Here is a 24,732-nt window from a genome sequence, read left to right as displayed (position 1 = left end):
TAGTACTCCATGTCAATAATAAAGTATACAAGATTGAGATGACGTTAGATAAGTAGAGTAGAATGTGTTATTTTAAAGATGGAATGTCTGAAAGTGGACAGGCACTTTAATCCTTGACCGCTCCGAAATACTTCTGATAGAACTTGCTGGAGAGTAGCCTAATATTCCCACTGAAGCCAGGTGTATGATTTCTACACATTGGAAAAACATAATTGTCAACTTTAATTAAATCTGCATTATATACATGGATTATTGTATAGTAGTTGCTAATGACAAGTTAAGTTGAGTTACTGTATCTCACTGACATAGTATGAAATGCGGTGCACAACATGCGATAACAGAGGTGTTTGCTGGTGAAAAGAGAAAACTCTGCACTAAGCTCTCAGATATGAATTTTCTAAATGGTAGTTATTTTTAATTATCTTGCAGAATATATTTTGTAACTGAAATGTTTATAAAATAGTAAGAAATAAATTCTGTAAGTGAAAATTTCCTCCACGCGATGTTTGAAGCTTTCTCTAGTTATTAATTATTTCACTACTGGATATTTTTCCCTACTTCATCATTATAGTGACCATTATAATTATAGGTGAATTGAACGATCATTGCAAATATTTTACTGTAACTTAAATACACATTTTGCTAACTCCTCTCAATAATTTCAATAAACTTTACATTTATTGTCAAAGCAATGATCCACGATTATATATTATATAATTCAGAAAAAGAAGGGAACAGCAGGAAAGTCTTTATTTCAAGAATCATACATTTTAAAACTTATTTACATTGGTTAATGAAAACATCAGTCTGTGCATGATTTATGTCATGTGCCTAAACAGAGCAAATAATAGTCAATAACACTAGGGGGTAAATGTATCAAGCTGAGAGTTTTCCGGCGGGTTTGAAAAACCAATCAGATTCTAGCTATCATTTATTTAGTACATTCTACAAAATGATAGCTAGAATCTGATTGGTTGCTATAGGCAACATCTCCACTTTTCAAACCCATCTGAAAACTCTCGGCTTGATACATTTAGCCCTAGATGTTGTTAAAATCTGACCCTTTTTCATAACTAACGAGTTCTGTACAAGCATGCAAAATCAGGAATGTTTTCAAATATCTTCTCCTCTAATTGGTCAATTACTTAATTGCTTAATTACAGTAGATGCTTAATCCAGCTAAAGTATGGTAAAACTTGTAACTATAGCAAAAAAAAATAATAAAAAAAAAATCCCAGGAAAAGATGACACTTTGTCACACAAATCTACATGTGTTGGTGTGGGTGGGGTACGTTTTTCCGGGTAGAGTAATGCCACAAAATTGACACTGACGTAAAAATTCAGATTAATATAAGGGTGACAAGGAGTAAATACTGTATAATGTAGTCCAGACGGCGGGTCCACCCATTGCTGCCTTAAAACCGTCAATCTCACTCTGGCCATTGTAAGTAACGTCATTTGGACTGGAGACATCTTATAGAGTCGCAACTTACATGTTGTGGAAATGAAGCGTCTGGGGAATGTTGTATGTCTGTTATATGGTAAGTCTCTATTTTCTCCTTGTCACTTTTATACTGATCGGAATTTTTACATTGGTGTAAGTTTTGTCAGCATTATTGTAGTCGAAATAATGACTACCACCAGTTGGTGTAAACCAGGGGTGGCCAACCGGTCAGAGATTAAGAGTCAAACAATAACAGAATATAGAAACTGCAAAATATCATGAACCTCGGACCTCTACACATGCCCATCTGATCTTCCCACATTTCCTTTTCATACCCATCAGACCGACTCTCATGCCCCTTACATGCCCATCACATCGTAACAATGCAGCAAATAAGTCAGATTGGGAATAGCTGCCTGGGAATTGCATCTTCTATTCTTCAGAGTGTGCTGCTTGGCTGTGATGTCATCGCCTCACTACACATCTTAAAAAATTACAAACACAAAGGTGGAGCAGCAGCCAGCAGATTCACAAGTAAGAAGCCGTTTGCTGCTGCCGCTCCATGTCAGCGGCCAGCACTCAGAGTGGGGGAGCCAAGCTGACAAGCAAGACACAGAGGGGCTGATGCATAGTAGGACCTTCACCGGTTTTCTTAGCAAGAAATCATTCTGCTCATGCCCATAAAGTGGGCGGTGGCAAATATGCATGTAAAGATTTGCGCATATCTGGCACTGCCCCCTGAGAGGTAGGATGGGGGAGGGAAGGGGCATTCTAACATGGACAGAGTACAGTGAAGGCATGTTTATGCAAATGCAGCTCATGCAGACCTGCAAAACAAGCACATACAACTCTTATGAGGTGCCAGTTTTGCATCTGCTATAGTGCAGCTGCAAAATCGTGCTACTGATGATGATTTGTCATAAACCAGGCACATATGCTGTTGATTCAAAGGCAGACGCATCACAAGATGCATTTGACTCTGCATATGTGCGGAAATACGCTTGTTTTCCATGCCCTTTTTTAAAGAGTAATTTACTCCCTTTATGCGTCCAACTTTGCATCAGCCCCGAAATAAGTAAAATTATGTCAACCATTCAGTGTTTTAAGTGCCCCCTACACACTGGTGCCATAAACAACCGCCTAGTTTCACCTAGTGGTGGCACTGTCCCTGCTTGTGCCATCATTTTGAAAATAAATGACTGTCTCTTATCAGTACATCTCTTTGATCTTGCTTTAAACCTACACCTGTATACTAAGACACCAGAGACTAGCCTGTTGAATGTTGTCTGGCAATCACATACTTATTAGTAAATAGCAGAAGCAGCTTTGTGGTGTTATACTTTGTTTATACAATCCAGATCATGCAGCATTCCTCTGTCAGCTGGGCTTAGCTTGAAGCTAAGCTTTTTGTACACAGTCCCATCTCTAGTGCTATATACTATGTCACATTCATCCAAACTGTCTTCTTCAGTGTCAGATCCCTTCTTGTGAACAATGCTGTCCTTGTGATAGTATGACATATCCTGGGAACTGCCTCTTAGCCTTTCATAGCTCTGTTTCCAGCACAACATCTTCTTGGATTTCACCTTCCAAATGCTAAATATTGCAACTGCCACGATCAACAGCAGCAAAGCCAAAACAGGAGCCACAGTAGAATAATGAGAGACTATTGGAGGGAAGTTGGTTTCAAACTTCAAGTTCTTCAGAGCAACTTGCTCGGCTTCAAGCTGTAGGTGCTTTATGCACAGCACTACAAGACAATGGGTAGAATTAGTGATGAACAGTGTTTTCTTGTATGACCCTTTCTTTACTAACCCATGCGTGCATACTTGTCACAGTAACATAGTTATAGATAGTGGTCAAAGTACATATGCCCCAGACACACTAGGATAGGGCATGCTTAGAAGACATTGGAAGGCTGGCAGATACAACATGTGTGCACCAGACATCGGATTTAGAAAATCAAGCTCAATTTCAGTGGAAAGTGAGACTGTCTAATCTAAGATCTGAATACTTTCACTGTGCTCTGTGATGTGCCAAAAACATTAGTCAGAAAGTTCTCTGCTCTGTGTCTCTGCTCCCTCCACTTTGAATCACTCACATGGGAACAGATACAGTGCGATTTAAGTGTATGCTTGTTCCAGGGGCGGATCTAGAGAATACTGCTACCTGGGGCGATGTAGGGGGGGGGGTGATTTAGGCCCCGCCCCCTTTTTGACATCTGAGGCTGCCGGCGGCTGCATACTATGTGCAGGTCCGTTCAGCAGTGACAGGCAGGGACAGTGTGCTGCCCGGATGCTCTGATTGTGTTTAAAACATAGTCAGAGCGTCCGGGCAGCACGCTGGCCCTGCCTGTCACTGCTGAATGGACCTGCACATAATGTGCAGCCGCCGGCAGCAAGCCCCTGCTAGGGGGGGCGATCGCCCCAATCGCCACCCCTGGATCCGCCACTGGCTTGTTCAGTACTCTGCTCTTCCATGTATTTAATCTAGGGAGCTATGCTGGGTGTTGTGAACTACACTACTATTTTAGTGCAATAAGCACTTTGCCCAGGTTACTCTACACTTCAGTGTGTATGTTATATGCAGTTACATATTTTTCTATATTCTATATAGTGCACTGTATTTCATTACATAAGTATCTGTGTATGTGTTTATATTGTTATATAGTGTTAAAATGACCATTGTTATTATCTTTTATTTATAAGGCACCACAAATATTTTTCGGCGCTGTACAAAGGGGTGAACAGAGTACACAATTACAATATTACACAATCAGCTGTGAATAATACATAATTACAAAATACATTATTATACAGTGAACAGACAGCTACAAATTAACAGAGTATTAATTAATTAATATATTCCCTAGTATTGCAGATTAATCTACTATTTAGATTATGAGCATAAGTGATAGGTAATACTCACGTGATGTAGGCTTGTGTCCAGGAACACAGGCTCGAGAAACAGACCTGGGGAAACAAGCCTAGGTGTGCAAGGAGAGAAGGGCAAGGCCTTTGTCCGCAGAGACTCAGGGAAGGGGGATAAAGTTGTAAGAGTAAAGGGGGTGGATGCAAGTGGGAAGAGAAGAGTGCAGACTTTGCTAGGTAGAGGAAATGGGGACAAGGTTGGAAGACTGGAGGGAAATATTTGAGTGAGGAAGGCCTCAAGGAAGAGATGTTGTGATGTACGGACTAGATTTTGGAGGTGAAATGCATGGCAAAGTCAAGAGCAGAGAGTGTGGAGGGGGACAGGGGATTGGAGGACTGGGAGGAAACGAGAGCCCTAAAGTAGGAGTGTTTAGAGAGTGATGGGGCAGAAGTGTAAGAGGAGAGAATTAAGCTGAAGTGTAGGAATTCAGTGAGAGCACAAATTCCTTGTACTCAGCGGTACATGGGCATTTTTATAGGTAGCGGGTAAGTTTGAAGTGGGGGCCCTCGAAGGCTGATAGTGTCAGTTGGGGTATGAAATTTCACCTTTCACTTTTCTACTTGGTCTAATGTGGCAATTATTTTTCCATGTAATTTACTTCAAGATTTTCTCACGACCACATATTGTGTCACCTGGGCGGATTACATTTCTTACTGTATAAAACTTCCATTAAGGGTACCCGATTTCCCTTTGTGCTCCACCCCCCCCCCTCTAAAGGCAGTACATCTTACACATTCCAATACAACGTCAGTGCAGACAGTTCAACCCTGTCCTTTTTTAAAGATGTAAACCAACCCATATTATCTAGCTCTGGGTTTGGTTTTGGATTTGGGGGAGTGACAGTTTGCTGCCATTTTTTTTCCATTATTTTATTTTATTATATTTTTTCATTTTAAACAGATCACAATACATCATGTTCTATTACAGGTGAGTTGTGCACCTGTAAATACGCTTCTTCCCTGAACGAATCTCATTCAAATTGTAAGCAGACTTTGAGCACTGTAATAAAATCTTCCCACACACAACAGTGACATATGTAATAATAACTCTCCTCATATCCCGTACTCATGATTTCTTTTTAAGCCATAATTAAGGCTAAACCGAATAGTATTTTAGGAGAAAAACTGAAAACTTTATTCAGTTGAAAGAGTAGGTACAAAAGGGGTTAGAAGGCTGAGTTGACATTTATATACTTCTGCAGTGCATCTCTTAAATGTTTTTCTGCCTCACTGCACATTGAGGCGCACTTTTAGTTTGAGGAAGCTGATCCCAGTGCAGAGAGGAGGTGCAGCTGGCAAGTCTGAGAGGCTACCAGCTCAGATGTGAGTGAGAATGGCTTTAGCAGCAGCAGGTAGTCAAAGCTGCAAGAACAGGTAAGAGAGAGCTACTTTTGCCAACTGTTGCGATTCAGGTGGGAAAGTCCCGATTTTGCTAGAATGTCCTGCACAGTCAGGACTTTGTCCTGACTGTCCTAGTTTACACTGCTCTGCTCAATAAGTGGCTTGCTGTTTGCACCTAACAGTAGATCTAGCTGTATTTCCATGGTGTTTGATGGAGAAGGGAAGGGGATAGGGTTCGGTCTAGCACAGAGATCTCCACGCCCATTCATGATATAACAAAGATTGATAAGAAGACACAACATTCAGCATGGACAGCATCCAGGGAGGGAGGTAGCTGGAGAGAGGTCTAGCTCTTGTAAGGGGCTAGGCATGCCCCCATAGTATGACTCCCACAAAGAGTAGAAGGGGAACAAGTATTCACTCTCATCCAGGGCACTAAAACATCTAGTTATGACTGTGAGGAGGCGTGTACTTTTACGTGTACTAGGTAGACAATTAAGTGCAAAATCAAGGTGTTTGGTGGTTATTTACTAAGTGCACCACTAAAATTATAATTTCTTAAAATAAAAGTGTTACTTTTAACATTGTGGTGAAAATGTATAGTAACTCCATGAGGGTATGAACCCCTTAATGCAAAATTATATTTACAAACTTCACATCTGCTGGTGCTGATTAACACCACAATCTATCTCACAATTGTGGATGTCAGTTACAGGTGGTGCGATAGGGCAAGGACCTGTTTCTTTGGTTCTTGGCCAAATGACCTTTATAAGCAGCATAAAAAACACTAGTTGTACAATGTGATAGCACTGGAGTGCTATTTCAATGTCTTAGGAAATCAGCATGTACCATCACTAGGGATTTCCTCCAGGTCAGAAGGTCTGGGCCCTTGATTAGGATTACTGAAAAAGCTGTCCCATGCAAGGCATTACTATTAGATAAATGCCAACATGGATCGAATACTAACTGCCATTGTAGTTACTTAAAGATCCATTTGGCATAGGACCTATTAGTAATAAATATGAGGAGACCTTTTGGATTCTCTGATGACTCCTAAAGGTCTCTCCTAGTTAAAATAAATTAATAAATAAGATTAAATATATCTGTTTGGCATCCATATACTAATGATAAGTAGAAACATGTATTTTAGAGTGATTTTCTGGGTTTGCTCTGAATTTAAGAAAGTAATCCTGGGAAAAATTATGGAAAATATATTTTGTGATTTTTATCTACTTTTCTCTAGCTAATGGACATATTTATCTATATATTTCTACTGCATTATAGTACCAAAATATACCCCTATATGTCTTGAAGAAATATATAAAATTTGTTTGGGTAGAAAGAAAAAAAATTTAAAATTAATTCCTAGCAAAGTAGACGCAACGCAAAATCAAGAAAATGGACCTGGTTGTAGAGGTGTTAATCACCTCAGGTCTTGAAGGGGTTAAAGTATAATTTTTCTTCTACCATATCTAGTATATAGTAATATATCATTATTATGCACTATCTCGTTTGCTGTTTCTGCTCCCTGAACCCAAGGTACAGAAGTATACCAAGCTGTTTAGCAAGGAGAAAGCACTTTTATGCACTGTGTGTCACAAGCCGTGTTTCCCAATGCTTATAAATCCCCTCAAACTGAAGGATTCGATAGATTGTAAGATACAAAACAAGTTAATAGTAACCAAATTTGTTCACTACAGGGCACTCAGTGTAATCAGAGAAGTAATACATTCTGTGTCATCCAGGTACGAACCTGGGTCTGAGAGCCACTGGGCAGGAATAATAACATTGTTTTCACTTTCAACCCTTTAATTGTTTAATATATGAATGTGACTTTATTATTGAACGTCTTCCTGTTCATTTATAATGTAATGCCTTGCATAAAAGGCTATAAAACAATCTCTTTATTTCAGCTTATCATAAATGTCCCAATAAAGGTGGAAGGCTATTAAAGGTTTTTGGAATTTCCCTCACAATATTGCTTGGGAAATTGGAGAATACAAAATAAAAGGTGCTCAAGGAAGTCGCATATAAAACAGTTAGTAGGTGATACTGTCATATTTTTTTTCTCATTCCCAGTTATTAGACTTTTATAGGTTTATACACTTTTACCTTCACTTTTTTCAATTCCTGCTTGTGGAGGTACAGGGAATGAAAAATATTTGGACCCTTGGAGTAACAGCTTTGCCAATCCAACGGTTCCAGTATAATTATAAAGGGTCCAACAAGATCCCTGCCCAATATCGTATAAGTAAGTACATTTAAAAAAAAGAATACATTTTTAATAAAATAAAAACTCACACAAACCCCTCACTGTCCACTTTATATATTGAAAAATACAAAAAAATATTTAACTTATCATAAAAAATATTCTTTATTTATAACCCAATGGGGGGAAAAAACAAACCCATAACTAAATGAATGTGTCCTGACCAGTGTCATTAGCTGTCCAGCTAAATCAGAAGCATTTCCCCACATGTCAACCAATCATATCAGAGCCATCATGGGAAAACGGATGAATGGTTGAGCGGATTTAATTTTATATAAAAGTAGCGAAAAATAGGTGAGTATTTTATTAAATTAAAGTTTATTTTAAAACGTGTATGTGTTTGTCTATTTATCCTGTTTTGTATAATGGTAGAGGTATTGGAAATCCTGTTTATTATACTGGAAATACAACTACTGTGAAGCTACATATTCCAGCATACACTGGCAGCCATTGACAGGCTGGTACTTGTGGTTCAATAAGCACCAGCATAACCTTCCACTAAATGGTTGTCAGTCCATGCTGGAACATGTAGTTCCACAATAGCTGGAAGAGCAAAGCTGCAGAAAAGACAACTTTTATTTTTGCGTCCAAATTTTAAGCAAAGTCTTGATACTAGGCAGTTTAAATAATGGGTACATGGGGCACAATAAGGGGTAATTTGGACGCTAAAAGGTATGCTACATTTTAATCCACAAGCTCCACTTATTGCACCAAATTGATATTGCCACCTGGTATCCCGTTCTTCCTATCTGCCTCCAACTTTGCCTCCTTTTTCTCCTCCAAAATTGAGGCCATCAGACTCGATATCTCCTCCTCGACTTACCCTCCTGCCACCGTCACAGATCCTCTTTCCTCCAACAAACAACTCTGGTGCTCCTTCCACCCTACCTCGTGTGAAGAAGTCCATTCCCTCATCCTTTCCACTGCCCCCTGTCACGGACACTAGGAGTCTTTACCCAAAGATCAACAGATGATAGACTTACAAGAGCAGTATAGGTGGTAATATGATACTCTGGTAGCGGGGTGATCACGGAACAGGAGACAGCAGGTGATAAGAGAATGCTCAAGGAAAGTCTATGACTAGCAGCACTGGTAATAGGTAGATAACTGTACACGAGGAACTGGATGGACAAGGAAATGTGAGGGTAGTCAGTGGTCTGTGTATAGCAAGTTGTACCACTGCTATAGTGAGGAGGAATGTCCAGGAGTAACGAGGAGGTGATGACAGTCAGCGGTCTGCGTATAGCAAGTTGTACCGCTGTCTGGGTGAAGGAATGGAATCCAGGTGAAGGTATCCGGGGAGTCAGTGGTCTGCGTTAGCAAGTTGGACCACTGCTATGTGAAAGGATACTGGAAACTGGTGATTCAGAAAACAGGGAACAGTGGTCTGCCTCTAGCAAGTTGTACCACTGAAATATATAAGTGAGGAGGAGCACGGGGAGATAAATGCAATGCAGAGTATACACGGGCACACTGAACTTGATCCCACGATGATATGCACACAAAAATAATAACTGAGCAGCACTGCACAAATATACAAAGTCACTAGAACTATCCAGGCTAAAAGGTAACACAGTCAAATGATAGCAATAGTCCCAGTGGATAGGAAACTCCGGAGGAGAACAACTCAGTCCAGCTAGATATGCAATACACCAGCACAGTCAATGAGAAGTATGCATACCGTGGTTCAGGCTGTCAGAGAGAGGTGCAGGGATACCTGAACGGCTGGAGGCCGGCAGGATGCGAAGTCCCAGGAGGGTGGAAGCGGTAACCAAGTAGGTGCAGCGCACGGTAGGTAGACCAGCAAGGATGTAAACAATACTCAGGAAGCAGTAGTATATAGAACTGGACACCTGGAGAACACGGGAGAGTTGAAGCGGTCTAGCTGAGATGAAAGCAGCGGAGCGTTCATCCGGTGCAGACAGGTGAGTTGACACAAGCAGGAACGCTGTAGAAGCACGGAGACAGCGGATCGGCTGGCTGCAGACACGATGAGTACTAGAGGGTTGCGATGAGCAGGACACTGCAGATACACGGAGGCAGCGGATAGGAATCAGCTGGTGCAGTCACGATAAAACACGGGAGAGTTGAAGTGGTTTGGAAACTGTAGAAGCACGGAGGCAGCGGATAGGAATCAGCTGGTGCAGTCACGATGAAACACAGTAGAGTTGAAGTGGTTTGGAAACCACAAACGAACAACAGGAATCAGCAGGAGCTGAATACACGAGGAAACACAGAAACACCTTCAGAGGCTCATGGGGAATGAGACTCCAAGATCAGGCAACGAGGTATTGACCACAGGTGCTTTAAATAGGGAGTGTTGCCTGATCAGCCAATTAACTAAAAGGAACATGTACTGAAGGTTTGAAAGGGCTGCACATGCGCAGACCCTCAGGATGGTGGACGGCCACGGTTCCTAAACACACGAGAAGTAGCACTTACAGTCCGGTGAGTGACAGTACCCCCCCTTTTAAAGGTGGGCACAGAACACCTGGAACCGGGTTTGTCCGGAAACTTGGAATAAAACTTCTTAAGAAGAGTTGGAGCGTTGAGATCTTCAGCCTTGATCCATGAACGCTCCTCAGGATCAAAGCCCTTCCAATGAACGAGGAAACGGAGAACTCCTCGCGAAATTTTTGCATCCAATATATGAGTAATCTCAAAGTCTTCCTCTTGATGAATTTGAACTGGCCGAGGTGCTGAAGGAGGGGCCGAGAAACGGTTGATGATGAGAGGCTTGAGTAAGGACACATGGAAGGCGTTGGAAATACGAAGATTCTTAGGAAGTAGAAGTTTGAAACAAACTGGATTTATCACTTGAATGATCCTATATGGACCAATAAAACGAGGAGCGAATTTCATAGATGGGACCTTCAAACGAATATTTTTGGTAGATAACCAGACACGATCTCCAATTTTCAGTGGTGGAATAGCCCGTCTCTTTTTATCTGCAAAAGACTTATATCTGGCAGATGTCTTCTTTAAACAGGTTTTGACCTGAGACCAAATATTTTTGAAAGTTTGACAAACAGTCTCTACAGCAGGAACTTGGGTGGGAGGGAGGGCAGGAAATTCCGGAAAAGACGGATAGTGACCGTAAACCACAAGCACTTGACTTTTTGAAGATGACTCCTGAGGTCCATCTTCAACGTCCGAGGACGTCACGAACGCCCGATGAGGAGGAAGGCGTTCAGACAGAACCTTATCGCATAGATCCGTAGATGAAGGATCCTGTGGAGGGAGACCTGGTGGACCCGGTGAAATAGACGACTGCTGTATTTTGAATGGAACAACTTGAGAGAGACAACGATGATGACATTCAGCTCCCCAAGACGTAACTTGAGGAGTGCGCCAGTCATTCTGGGGAGAGTGACATTGAAGCCATGGAAGGCCTAAAACAATCGGACTTGTAGTAACAGGAAGAATTAAAAACGAAATTTCTTCTTGGTGTAGCACACCAATCTGAAGAGTTACTGGAGACGTACTCTGGGTGATGAGACCATTGATAAGACGTGATCCATCAATAGCAGTCACAGTAATAGGTGTCTTCAGGGTAATCACTGGTAGGGACCATTGATTCACGAGGGATTTAAAAATAAAATTTCCCGCAGCTCCAGAATCAATAAGTGCTTGGGACTCAAAGGATTTGGTAGCGAAGGAAATTGAAACATCAAAAGCACAGACTTTTAATTTCGTAGAACAAGGAGAGGACTCCAGGAACCCTAACCTTATCTCCCCAGTATTGGTTAGAGCCCGGCATTTCCTGGGACAAGAATTGAGCATATGCGTGGAATCAGCACAATAGATACAAAGTCTATTTTTTACTCTTCGGTCCCTCTCCTCTGAAGTTAATTTGGAGCGACCTATCTCTATGGGTATCACCGGAGATGAAGCTGGGCGAAATTGAGGTACCGAGCGAAGAGGCGCTTTGAAGGAAGTTACTTTTTCGGAATCATTCTCACGAAACCTCATGTCTACACGAAGGCAAAGGGAAATCAAATCATCCAAAGAGGAGGGTACTTCTTGTGAGGTCAGTGCGTTTTTAATTTTATCGGAAAGCCCCTGCCAGAAGGCGGCGATCAGTGCCTCAGCGTTCCACTGAAGTTCAGAGGCTAGTATCCGAAATTGAATGACGTACTGAGCTACAGTGCGAGATCCTTGGCGAAGACGGAGAATGCTGGATGCAGCGGAAATAACACGACCTGGTTCATCGAATACACTTCGGAACTTGGAAATAAATTTGGCACTATCCTGTAATAATGGGTCATTTCTTTCCCACAGAGGGGATGCCCATGCGAGAGCTTGTCCGGAAAACAAGGAAATGAGATAGGCCACTCTGGAACGATGAGTAGAGAAATTTTGAGGTTGGAGCTCAAAATGAACTGAGCATTGAGTAAGAAAGCCCCTACAGGTTTTGGGGTCTCCATCATATTTTGACGGAGTAGGCAGGTGTAGCACGGAAGCAGTAGACACCTGAGATGACACAGGAGAAGAAGATGACGACACGGGAGGATCAACAGTGGCTGCTACATTTTGCACAGAAGTTACTTGGGCGACTAAAGTCTGATAACATTGCAGCAACTGTTGTTGACGAACATCTTGTTGTTCCATACGAGTAACCAGATACCGCAGCATCTCTATAGCTGTTGGTTCCGATCCTGGGTCTGTCATGGCCTGATCTTACTGTCACGGGCACTAGGAGTCTTTACCCAGGTATCACCAGATGATAGACTTACCAGAGCAGTATAGTTGGTAATATGGTACTCTGGTAGCAGGGTGATCACGGAACAGGAGACAGCAGGTGATAAGAGAATGCTCGAGGAAAGTCTATGACTAGCAGCACTGGTAATAGGTAGATAACTGTACACGAGGAACTGGATGGACAAAGAAACGTGAGGGTAGTCAGTGGTCTGTGTATAGCAAGTTGTACCACTGCTATAGTGAGGAGGAATATCCAGGAGTAACGAGGGGGTGATGACAGTCAGCGGTCTGCGTATAGCAAGTTGTACCGCTGTCTGGGTGAAGGAATGGAATCCAGGTGAAGGTATCCGGGGAGTCAGTGGTCTGCGTTAGCAAGTTGGACCACTGCTATGTGAAAGGATACTGGAAACTGGTGATTCAGAAAACAGGGAACAGTGGTCTGCCTCTAGAAAGTTGTACCACTGAAATATATAAGTGAGGAGGAGCACGGGGAGATAAATGCAATGCAGAGTATACACGGGCACACTGAACTTGATCCCACGATGATATGCACACAAAAATAATAACTGAGCAGCACTGCACAAATATACAAAGTCACTAGAACTATCCAGGCTAAAAGGTAACACAGTCAAATGATAGCAATAGTCCCAGTGGATAGGAAACTCCGGAGGAGAACAACTCAGTCCAGCTAGATATGCAATACACCAGCACAGTCAATGAGAAGTATGCATACTCAGGAAGCAGTAGTATATAGAACTGGACACCTGGAGAACACGGGAGAGTTGAAGCGGTCTAACTGAGATGAAAGCAGCGGAGCGTTGATCCGATGCAGACAGGCGAGTTGACACAAGCAGGAATGCTGTAGAAGCACCGAGACTGCAGATCTGCTGGCTGCAGACACGATGAGTACTGGAGGGTTGCGATGAGCAGGACACTGCAGATACACGGAGGCAGCGGATAGGAATCAGCTGGTGCAGTCACGATGAAACAGGGGAGAGTTGAGGTGAGCAGGATACTGTAGAAGCACGGAGGCAGCGGATAGGAATCAGCTGGTGCAGTCACGATGAAACACGGGAGAGTTGAAGTGGTTTGGAAACTGTAGAAGCACGGAGTCAGCGGATAGGAATCAGCTGGTGCAGTCACGATGAAACACAGGAGAGTTGAAGTGGTTTGGAGACTGTAGAAGCACGGAGGCAGCGGATAGGAATCAGCTGGTGCAGTCACGATGAAACACAGGAGAGTTGAAGTGGTTTGGAGACTGTAGAAGCACGGAGGCAGCAGATAGGAATCAGCTGGTGCAGTCATGATGAAACACAGGAGAGTTGAAGTGGTTTGGAAACTGTAGAAGCACGGAGGCAGCGGATAGAAATCAGCTGGTGCAGTCACGATGAAACACAGTAGAGTTGAAGTGGTTTGGAAACCACAAACAAACAACAGGAATCAGCAGGAGCTGAATACACGAGGAAACACAGGAACACCTTCAGAGGCTCATGGGGAATGAGACTCCAAGATCAGGCAACGAGGTATTGACCACAGGTGCTTTAAATAGGGAGTGTTGCCTGATCAGCCAATTAACTAAAAGGAACATGTACTGAAGGTTTGAAAGGGCTGCACATGCGCAGACCCTCAGGATGGTGGACGGCCACGGTTCCTAAACACACGAGAAGTAGCACTCACAGTCCGGTGAGTGACACCCCCGCTACTTGCCACCTGAATCCCATGCCTTCTCATCTCCTTTGCTCCCTCTTCCCTACTGCCTGCTCTCACCTTGCACACCTCTTCAATATGTCACTGTCCACTGGCATTGTCCCCTCCTTCTTTAAACATGCCTTTATCTATCCCATTCTTAAGAAACCCAATCTTGACCTCACCTCACTCACTAACTACCATCCCATTTCACTTCTTCCCTATGCCTCTAAACTACTCGAGCAGGTTATCTGCAACCGCCTCACCTCGCATCTCTTGGACAACTCCCTCCTTAACCCTCTCCAATCTGGATTCCGCCCTTCCACTCTGCTGAAACTGTCCTGGCCAAAGTTACTATTGACCTCCTCTCTGCTAAATCAAAGGGCAACTTCTCCCTCCTCAACCTCTTTATGGCTTTTGACACCGTGGACCAACCCCTCCTGCTGCAGACTCTTCTTTCTCTTGGCCTCTCTTACTCCTTCCTTGATTGGTTCACCTCATACCTCGTCCACTGCTACTTCTCTGTTTCCACTCCTGACTCATCCTCACCTGTCTCTGCCCTCCCTGTAGGAGTCTCCCAGGGCTCTGTTCTTGGCCCTCTACTCTTTTCACTGTACAATACATCACAAGGGTGATCTCATCTCTTCATGCGGCCTCCAGTATCTTCTAAACTTCCCCTCCCTCCTCTTTTGTGTATCTGACTGCCTTTACGCCATCTCCTCTTGGATGTCCTCACGTATTCTTAAAATCAACATTGCCAAAATTAATCCCAACGTAATCTCTCTATCACTGTTAACAACATCACCATCTCTTTGTTCCCCAACTCCACTGCCTGGGTGTCACCCTCAACTTCTCCGTCTCTTTTGCCCCCCACATTCAATTTCTTGGCCAATACTGTCGCTTCCAACTACGTAACATCGTCTGCACCCGGGCCTTCTTTTCTTAGGATTGCCCCAAATCCATCATCCATGCACTAATCCCATCTAGATTTTTGTAACCTTCTCCTCATCGGCCTCAACCGCTCTCAACTTGCCCCCCTTCATTCTATACTCAACGCGGCTGCAAGACTTATCTTCCTTTCGCGACACTCTTCCTCTACTTCCCCTCTCTGTCTTCACCCTCACCTACAAGGCCCTCTGCCTCTCCACTGCCCCCTATAGCTCCAATCTCCTCTCCATTTACACTCCCGCCCATTCCCTGCGATCGGCCAATGATCGTCACCTCTCCTCCACTCTGATCACCTCATCCAACGCCAGAATTCTAAATTTCTTCCGGGCTGTCCCCCTCCACTGGAAAAACCTCCCTCGCTCTATCCGATTGTTCCCTAACCTGTGCACCTTCAAAAAGGCTCTTAAAACTCATCTGTTCTTCATAGCCTACCAGCCATCTTCCTAACCTTCTCAATGCTTGTTCTTCTCACCTCCCTTCTCCCCTATCCCTGTACGTGCTTCTCTTGCACTTCAGCCCCTTCACTGATTCCCTTGTGTGCCTGCTGTCTGTTTGCCCTCCCTTTAGTATGTAAGTTCTCGTGAGCAGGGTTCTCTTCCCTCCTGTCTCTACTTCTGCTCCAGCTACAAGGATTCTGGTCTTGCTTGGAGCCTTTGAAATCCAAGTACTACTTGTTTATTGTGCTATGCTCTTTACCCTGTAAGGTCTATTGTTTGTAATATGTGCGGCGCTGCGGATACCTTGTGGTGCCTTATAAATAAATAAATAAATAGAATATTATTATTATATAATAATAATAATAATAATAATAATAATAATATTAATAATAATATGACCCCTTGGAATTTATTTACTTTGGTTTATTACTTTAGTGTTATCAGAGCTGATTTTAGAAGAGTTTGTCTGTGTTATAACCAAAGTATAGTGAACTTTAGTCTATAATAATCATTTTATCTGACTATTACCCAGCAAATTCAATTTGTAAAATGGATGGGAAATTTGGAAAACCAATGAGAAGCCTCAATGTCCACTCACACACACCAGGTTTTCAGCTTGGCAATAAGATGGAGGCGGGTTAACAACAAGTCAGCAGCCAAAGTCTTGAGTCAGGGTCAAACAGAAGCTTTATTGTGAGGGTCCACAGCATTACACAGCAATACATGTGAACAGCAAACCAAAGCAGAAAGTTCAGACGATATAGGTTCCTCCAGTGGAGAGGTGTGAGATTTCCACCCTCCCCAAACACTAGCCAAGATTAAACTGAATTTGAGCCCTTAAATATGCCAAAACACCTCCCCTATGAGGAATGGGTGGGAATTTCTCCTAAATCCCAGGAGGTTAACCCTTTTTTCAGATGTAGCAGTTTCTCACCCTGCCACACAGGTAGAGTAGTTAATTAATTGCATGTAGTAATGCAGCTTTAAATGTTTCTAATGATTAGGTTTTTGTCTCCTATATGTATACCTAGTGCTCAAGTGCATGAGCTAGTCCTGAGGGCCAACAACCTTGTTGTTAGTCTTAGTTTTGTCAATTTACAAATTGCAAAAAATGTGCACCCGCAATGCCTCTTAAAGCGTTCAAGGGTGCTTATTTGTTTTTTATTTTTCTCCTTGAATGTTGAGTTTATCCTCATTTATGTCTCAAATTTATTATGGAAGTGAAGGGACATCAGGACTATATTTATTGCATGTGTCATGTTTGTGTGTTAGGAGCTTTCTATTATATTGAAGGTAGTGTGCCTAGAAATGTGCCTAGAACAGTGCTGGCTAACCTGTGACACTCCAAGTGTTGTGAAACTACAAGTCCCAGCATGCTTTGCCAATATATAGCAGCTTATTGCTGGAAGGGTATGCTGGGACTTCTAGTTTCACAACACTTGGAGTGTCACAGGTTAGCAAACACTGGCCTAGAAGTATAACCAAAAAAGTGCAAGAGGCATCCAATTATAAGTATCCGGATGAGGCTTGATGTCTAGCTCCTCAGATGTGCAGGAACATTGAAGTTATTTCAGAGCAAAAAGTAGGTACCCTTGTGTACCTATTCAATGTGTAGCAGGAAGTGGCAACCCTATCTGAGAGCACCTTGGAAGCTGCAATGGGATAGCCATGTAATCAGCCCAATTTCTCGATTCAGGCAGCGCAAAGTTTTTGCATCCCTGTGGACGACTCCACGGGGACCCTCAAATCCATGCACTTCCCATGAAACAGTCCAATTATGCAAAATTAAACACATGCCACTATACAAACCCATTTACACTGCAGATTTTGTTTTTCTGCAGTTTGTAAGTAACCCTTAATGTTTTTACATATGATTCAGTTTAACTGACTTAATACAAAGGACGTTTTTTTAGGAGGGTATTTCTTTAAATATAAGTGTGTAGCCAAAGTGAATCGTCCAATAAAAGTTTGTGTGTAATTTACAATAATTAGAAATTACCAGTCATTTTCAGAAATGTGCAAAGCTATATGTTCCAAAACATCTATAATTTTGTCAGCAGCAAATTATAACAAAATAACTGTTCCCTCTTGTGCCTCTTATTTTGGAGGAACATTGGTTCAGATCTCCCTGTCTGTCATTTCTTCCTAATGTGCATCTTTTGTGTTTTAGACGCTAATTCACTGACTCACAAAAGTTTATATCTGGTTCCTACATTCAACATAAATGTGTTGGCCCCATGAAATGGCTTATTTGAATAACAGTGCCAGTTCTTGGATGCAGACTTTACAGACCCCTTGGTATGGGGAAAGACGCCCATCAGACCTCCCTCCCATGCACTTTACATGCCCACAAGCCTCTCCCACATGCCCCTCTGACCTTCCCCACATGCTCATCAGACTTCCCTACATGACAATCAGAACTCCCCACACGATATTCAAATCAACCTTATATGCCTATCCGATCTCTCCACATGCCTCTCACACTTCCTCAATGTGCTTCTGCCCCACTTTTACTTACTATACCAGCTGGAGTCTGCAGAAGAGGGAGGGAAAGCATGTGGTGCAGAGCACATTGCAGTCCCTCCTCCTCTGGTATGCTGTGTGACCCTCCCTGTGTTGTGCAATGAAGGTCACGTGAAGCCAAAGTTGGCTGCTCCTGTTTAGTCTTATTCTCTGTCTTGTAACCAAGCAGAGAATAAGTCAGATCAGCAGCAGCTGGCTCGGTACCACAGGTGAAGAAGGCTTGCTGGTCTGTTGGAGCCCTTGGGCCGCCGTTTTCCCACCAATGATTTTTACTATTGCAAATATCAGCAAAATAGTCTATTAAGAGTAGATTGAGATTATTGCATATTATTAGTACATACCAGAATTCACATCGCAAAAGCAGCAGTCATTCTGATCAGTCTGTGAATCACAACAGTTAAAGCACCTCATTTCCTCAGGAGACCAGGCGGTATTGATTTTGCATGATATGCAATGGTTGGCTCCAGGACCAGAGCAGTGCCTGCACGAGGAATCACAAAGCTGGCACACATTCTGCAGCAAAAAAATACAGATGAGCAAATCAGACAACATTGTTTCTAAGAATTATAAAACTAAATATGCATATTTTAGCTCAATTAAAAGCAAGGGTGCCTAGAGGAAGCAGGTATAAAGACAATGGGAGAATCTGGTGTTATTGTCTGTATTCAGACTCTTGCTATCAATTTAAGGTGGGGAGGTGGGACTCAATGAAATTCAATGCTGGGATGGTTTGGGGGGTATTAATGGAATGTGGGGCTGAGTTGGGGGCTGTAGGGTCTATTTATTTAATGATCAGCTGAGTACGAGGGAGGAGCCAAATTTATTAAATGCAAATGCTATTAATTTACTGTTGGGGCTGGTTGGGGGAGGGTGGCTAGAATGTTCACTCATTCTTTGTCTTTTCAGAAGGTGTTTATTATTTTTTTCTCTTTGACAAACATGGCCACAACATTCCAGGATCCAGAAAAGCAGCAATGGAGCTTAAATCACCAGATGCAACAGGTGATCAAGGCTGCAAGAGCAGATAGGAGAAGAGCATATTCTGCAAACTGTTCTGAATTTGGGGGACTGTCCAGCATCTCCACATTTCCCTTTTAGAAGGTTTGATTAATCTATCCCTTTGTCCCTTTGCGTCCCCCAGGTTCACTCCAGATTAGCTTCATGTGCTTTTGCACGCATATGGCTAATCCGACTGCAGCACTCTCTCCTCTGAGCAGAATATGTACCGGATGACAAATTGCTGGTGATTATAAAACTCTATGATAACAAACTTGCTCGCTCACAGCTTAGCACCTATTAAAGTCCATCACATCTAAATTAATTCAATGCTTCCAGTGCAACAAACTGTAACACATACTAAGTTATGAATAGGTAAATGTGTCATCATTGGAATCAATGATTGGTAAGACATCTGCATTTTACAAGCAGATTTAAAATGCTTTGGCTGCGGGTAACACATGTGACTAGCTGTCTAATGTAACCAAACTGTGACAAGAGCAGAGACTTGGGGGCTAATATAATCTTTAGCTTTGGTATCAAAGTACTATGCCCCTAATTATATTTGTGCTGCAAATAAAACAAAGGTTGTGGCCAAATTGCAGTGTTGTAATCAAGGTGCTGTGACATGTGCCCCTGCCCAGCGTGCCTACTATGACACACACCAAAACGTCATTGTGCTCTCTCACACAAGGCATGTTCTGTGTAACTAACATAGTTTTATTTGTAGCAGTGTAGGGTGGAGGCCTAGCACTAGGCTCACCCCCAAAGAGGCGCAGCCACACTCCAATGTGCCATGGCCATGCATCCAAACACAAAGTGACCAGAAACCCTCCAGTGGAACGCCCGCACCAAAACTATGTTCTAAGCATCTAAGGAGGGAGGCCCAAGAAGTTGCTGTATCTAGGCCTCAAAAATGTTTGTCTGCATACTGTCAATCGGCCCTGGTTTCGGTCTCAATCCCCCCCCTTTACCCACCTACTCCCCCCCTTTCTCCTTCCTATCTCTTCCCTACCCACCTTATACATCGTCACACTTCTATACTCTTCTCCACGGCCTTTTTCCAATTCTGTGCTACTATACCCAGTATATATGCTTATATTATGCAAATATCCTAATCGAGTTTGGTCTTTTATTCTTGCCTATACTGTAAGGTATCATTTGTTTCTGCTACCTTTTGACCATGTCAGTTGTTTGTATTTTTATGTGACGAAACTTAATAAAGTCTATAAAAAAAAAGTTTGTCTTTTTTGTCAAATTAAATAAAATTACTCCCATAATTGCACCATGCAAAATGTATTGTAATTATGATAAAGCAGGTATTGTACTGTTTGCATAGCAATTTGCCTAGTATAAATGATAGATATACAATACAAAAAGCATCCTAGTGACATGCAATGCAGAGAGCATCTTGAGAGCATCCTAGTCTCCGATATAAAATACAGAGACCATCCTATGGACTGCCATACAGTTGTTCAAGCATATTTCAAATATTATAACTAATCCAAAAGTGAAATCTCATACTGCAACAGACAACAACAAGAGGATTTTTATACTTACCATAAAATCCATTTATTTGAATCCATTTGGGGGTCACTGCTTCACAATGTGGTATAGAGGGCATTGTGCTAGGAGTAAGGCTCTAATCTACACTAGAATATACGGCTTCCCCACTCTATACCCCTCCACTGGAATTAATCAGTTTTTAACTAAAAAAAGCCCACTGCACTCATGATACAACAAGAACAACAGTCAATTGGAAAAAGAGTGAAAAAGATAGGGGGTGAGACCACAGAATCCCCCACATTCCTGGATTCAGAGAAATGGATTGTATCCTTTATATATACTGCTAAGGGCAGCAGCTAATATCTGGGCATCATGGATTGTAATTCCTCACTGACCTGCTCAGCCCACCTCTCTACCACTGATTACCCAAGCAACTACAAGAATTGGTCTGGGCAATGTATATGCTGCAATAAATATGGATTTCAAAATTCCCTTGCATTTCCTGCCTGGGCTATCTTTTAAGGAAGCAGTGGTTGAAATAGGAATAGTGTTGGAATTTGCAAGATGGTCAACAGAGGCATTCTGGGTAGAATCCCCCATTTTCCTGTATCCTCTTCTGAGAAGGGATAGGTGAACTGGAACCTAAAACCTTCTATCCAATTTCTGCCAGGCCTTCTACAAAGGTTCAGCCAACTGCAGGAAGGAGGAAGGAAATTAAGCTGTCTGTTTCTTTGAACTTTTAACTACTCTCAAGCTTTTCTTCTCCTACTCCTTCTCTCATAGCCCTTTCAGAAACTGCGCTCACAAGGGTCGCCTCTCCTTCACTCACACTCCCTGTCCTGTTGACAGACAGTGTCACCAGATTGCTGGCTCCATGGCTTTGTACCACTTCTTAGGCTCCAATGATGGTCCTCCCTCCTCACTAACAGTGGGTGAACAGCACTTCCAACTTAGAAAACTTTCAGTCATGTGATCACAAGTTCAAGTGCGGGACATTCTAACTTCACTATTTAAACATACACTGAAGACTGATTCAGTGTCAGAGCAATAGGTTTCCCTACCACAGTTTCTGACTTCCTTTTCTCTGTTATACTACTTTCCTGCTTTCTCATTGGAACCCCTGGTTTTATCTTGGCTTGCTGTCTGACTGACTACGCTCTTTGATTCTGATTTGGCACCTCACTAGCCCCTCACTGTAAACTAACAGCTGCAAAGGCCATACCACTTTGTTCATTAGACTCTGTGCCTCCCGACTGCTAGCACAAATTCTGGCTGACAATTGTTATCCACCCTAATAAAAATGGTTCATTACACTGTCATAGTGATTTAGTAGGCATCCTACTGTCTTCTGGCTGTACCTACAGTGTCTTCCCCCTGAACACTCTCTCTCTTTCTCCTCTTTCAAAGATCACTTAATTTGGCTGTTCTTTACTCTTCACATCCTTGTTGCTGTTATCTACGGCCCCCTGGTCCTCTCTCTCAATTTCCAGAAACTTGGATCTCCCTTTTCCTCTCTACTGACCACCCCACTCTTGTTTTCATGGATTTAAGCATCCCCATTGAAACTCCTTTCAGTACTGCTGCCTCTAAACTCCTCACATTCACTTCCCACTGCCTAGTCATCTCCCACATCTCCAACTTATCCAATTTAGTCATCTCCCTTTCTCATCCATCACAATCTCCTTTCCTTCTTCCCTAACTACCGCCTACCCCCCACCTTCACCAACAGCCACACACACTCAGCAACAACTTATTGGCTTCAACCCTATCTTCTTCTCGACCTTTCTAGAGCCCCTCCTTGTTCCCATTTCTTCTCAGTCCTTCCCCAACACTGCATCTCTTTCTATAACACCACATTCTCCAATTCACTTGATACTGTAGCCCCATCCACCCCATTTCGTCTCTGTCACTCCAAACACCAACCCGGGCACTCCCCACAGACTTGCCACCTCCAAAAGTGTTCCCATTCTGCTCTGCAACAATAGAGAAAATCCTGCTGCTATGCTGATTTCATCTACTTTAAATTCATCCGTTCTTCATACTAAACCACTCTCTCCCTTGCCAAACATGCGTACTTCAAATCCCCAATCTGTTGCATGTCCAAAAAGCACCACTGCCTCTTTATTACCATCAATTTGCTTCTCTGTTCTCCATCACATGCCCTCTCTTCCTCACTCACCATTCAAGACTTTACCACCTTGACACTATACACCATGACATCTCCTCCTGCGATCTATCCACCCTCTCTACCTCGTTGCCACCCTCACTCTCTTCCCTCCTGTAACTGAGTCTGGGATCCTCACTATCCTCTCACCCACTTCACCAACAACTTGCCCCCCTGGCCCTAGTTCCCGCCAAGCTTCTCTGTTCCCTCTCCCACAATGCTTGCCTGCACCTCCCTTACCTCTTTAACCTTTCCTTATCTACTGATTTCTTCTATTCTACCTTAAAACATGCACTTTTTTCCCTTATTCTTAAGAAACCATCTTGACACTTCTTCTCATTCCAACTGTTGCCCCATTTCTCTGCTCCTCTTTGCTTACAAAATACTTAAATAACTGGTCTTCAACCATCTAACCCAATCTCCTTTCACTCTTCATTGACCCTCTTCAGTTTGGCTTCTGCACTCGTCACTCTACCGAAACTGCCCTCACCAAACTGACCAATGATCTACTCCTTCAGCGTCTGTACTTTAGACTCTTGCTCCCCTCCTCTTCCTTTCTCTATTGATGTTCCCCAAGGCCCTGTTTTTTCCCTCTTCTCATCTCTATCTACAACATACATTCCTTCGCCCTCCACTACTACCCCCCCCACAACCTTTCACCCTATTAGTACCCCATGTATCCAATTGCCTTTAAACCATCTCCACCTGGATGACCTAATTCTTCCCCAAACTTAACATTCTACTGCTAATGCCACAACTTTACACTCTCCCCTTTTCCCAGATTCAGTGAAATGGATTTTATGGTGACTACAAAAAAACTCTTTTCTCCTACATCCCATTTGGGGGACACTGCTTCACCATGGGAGCAATTAAAAGCTGCACCTAGGGGAGGGTATGTTCAGACACAGCTGTGTTAAAAACTGGAGTTTTTTGGAAACAAAGACTTTGAAGCTGTATCTTGCCACTGACCCAAGAGTTTCAAAGAAAACCTGATCCACTGGTTACAAAAGACCAAGATACAGACCCCGAACAGGGATCTTTCTGGATGGGCAGTTACTGTTTTTCAAAAGGTTTGGAACCAGGACTCCTGCCCTGCAAGTCCTGCTTATGTCTTTGGTGACCCCCATGTGGGGCAAAGTTCCTCTTGTTTTCTCTAAGAAATGAAAGGACTGAAATCTCTGTTCTCTTGCCTTTGTGGCATTAACCAGGATGCCTAGGAGATGATCCTGTCTAATTCAGGACAGAGGAGAACAGTCAACTCAAAGGGTAACACTTCCAAAATCCTTTTGGACTCCATATCTGCCTCCAATGACCTAAGAGATAGAGTGTGTCTGGCTGCTACTGTTAAGCCCAAGGTTCTGGGGATACCTAGCCCGACATCAAAGACAGTATCTCCCAAATACTTTAATGCATTATTTATATGGTCCGTTAAGGACATCAAGTCCGATCTGGGCATCATGGATTGTATGCCCTCACTGACCAGCACAGCCCACTTCTCTACTGCTTTGATTACCCAAGTGACTGCAAGATCTGGCCTCCACTTCTACCTCCCCCAACCTCTAACCCTTTTGCTGTCCTCACTATCCAATTGCCTTTCTGCCATCTCTACCTGGTTGACTTAATTCTTCTTCAAACTTAACATGTCAAAATCTCTACTTAGGTAGCTGGTCCTTGGGGATGGGCCAAACACCAGGATGCAGACTAATCAAATAGCCCGGGGTCAGTCCCAATATATCTGAGCTGACTTGAAACCCCCCAGGTGAAATCTAAATTCATACTTTTTAATA

General features: G+C 42.9%; 1 protein-coding gene across 1 annotated transcript in view; it reads right to left on the bottom strand.

Annotated features, from left to right (window-relative positions):
* Window positions 1–752: 752 nt before the first annotated feature.
* The window catches only part of LOC142150736 (proprotein convertase subtilisin/kexin type 5-like), a 110,691-nt gene continuing 86,711 nt past the window's right edge, over window positions 753–24,732 (bottom strand). Inside the window, exons 15-16 of the mRNA XM_075205931.1 lie at window positions 18,621–18,792; window positions 753–3,194 (exon numbers count right to left, since the gene is read on the bottom strand). Of these exons, the coding sequence (XP_075062032.1) occupies window positions 2,779–3,194; window positions 18,621–18,792 (588 nt within the window). The 3' untranslated portion in view covers window positions 753–2,778. The remainder of the gene's footprint in view (window positions 3,195–18,620; window positions 18,793–24,732) is intronic.

The sequence above is a fragment of the Mixophyes fleayi genome, chromosome 4 (assembly GCF_038048845.1).
Source record: "Mixophyes fleayi isolate aMixFle1 chromosome 4, aMixFle1.hap1, whole genome shotgun sequence".
Taxonomy (NCBI): Eukaryota; Metazoa; Chordata; class Amphibia; order Anura; family Limnodynastidae; genus Mixophyes; species Mixophyes fleayi.
The sequence above is the reverse complement of the archived record's forward strand: the minus strand, read 5'-3'. Positions and strand labels throughout refer to the sequence as shown.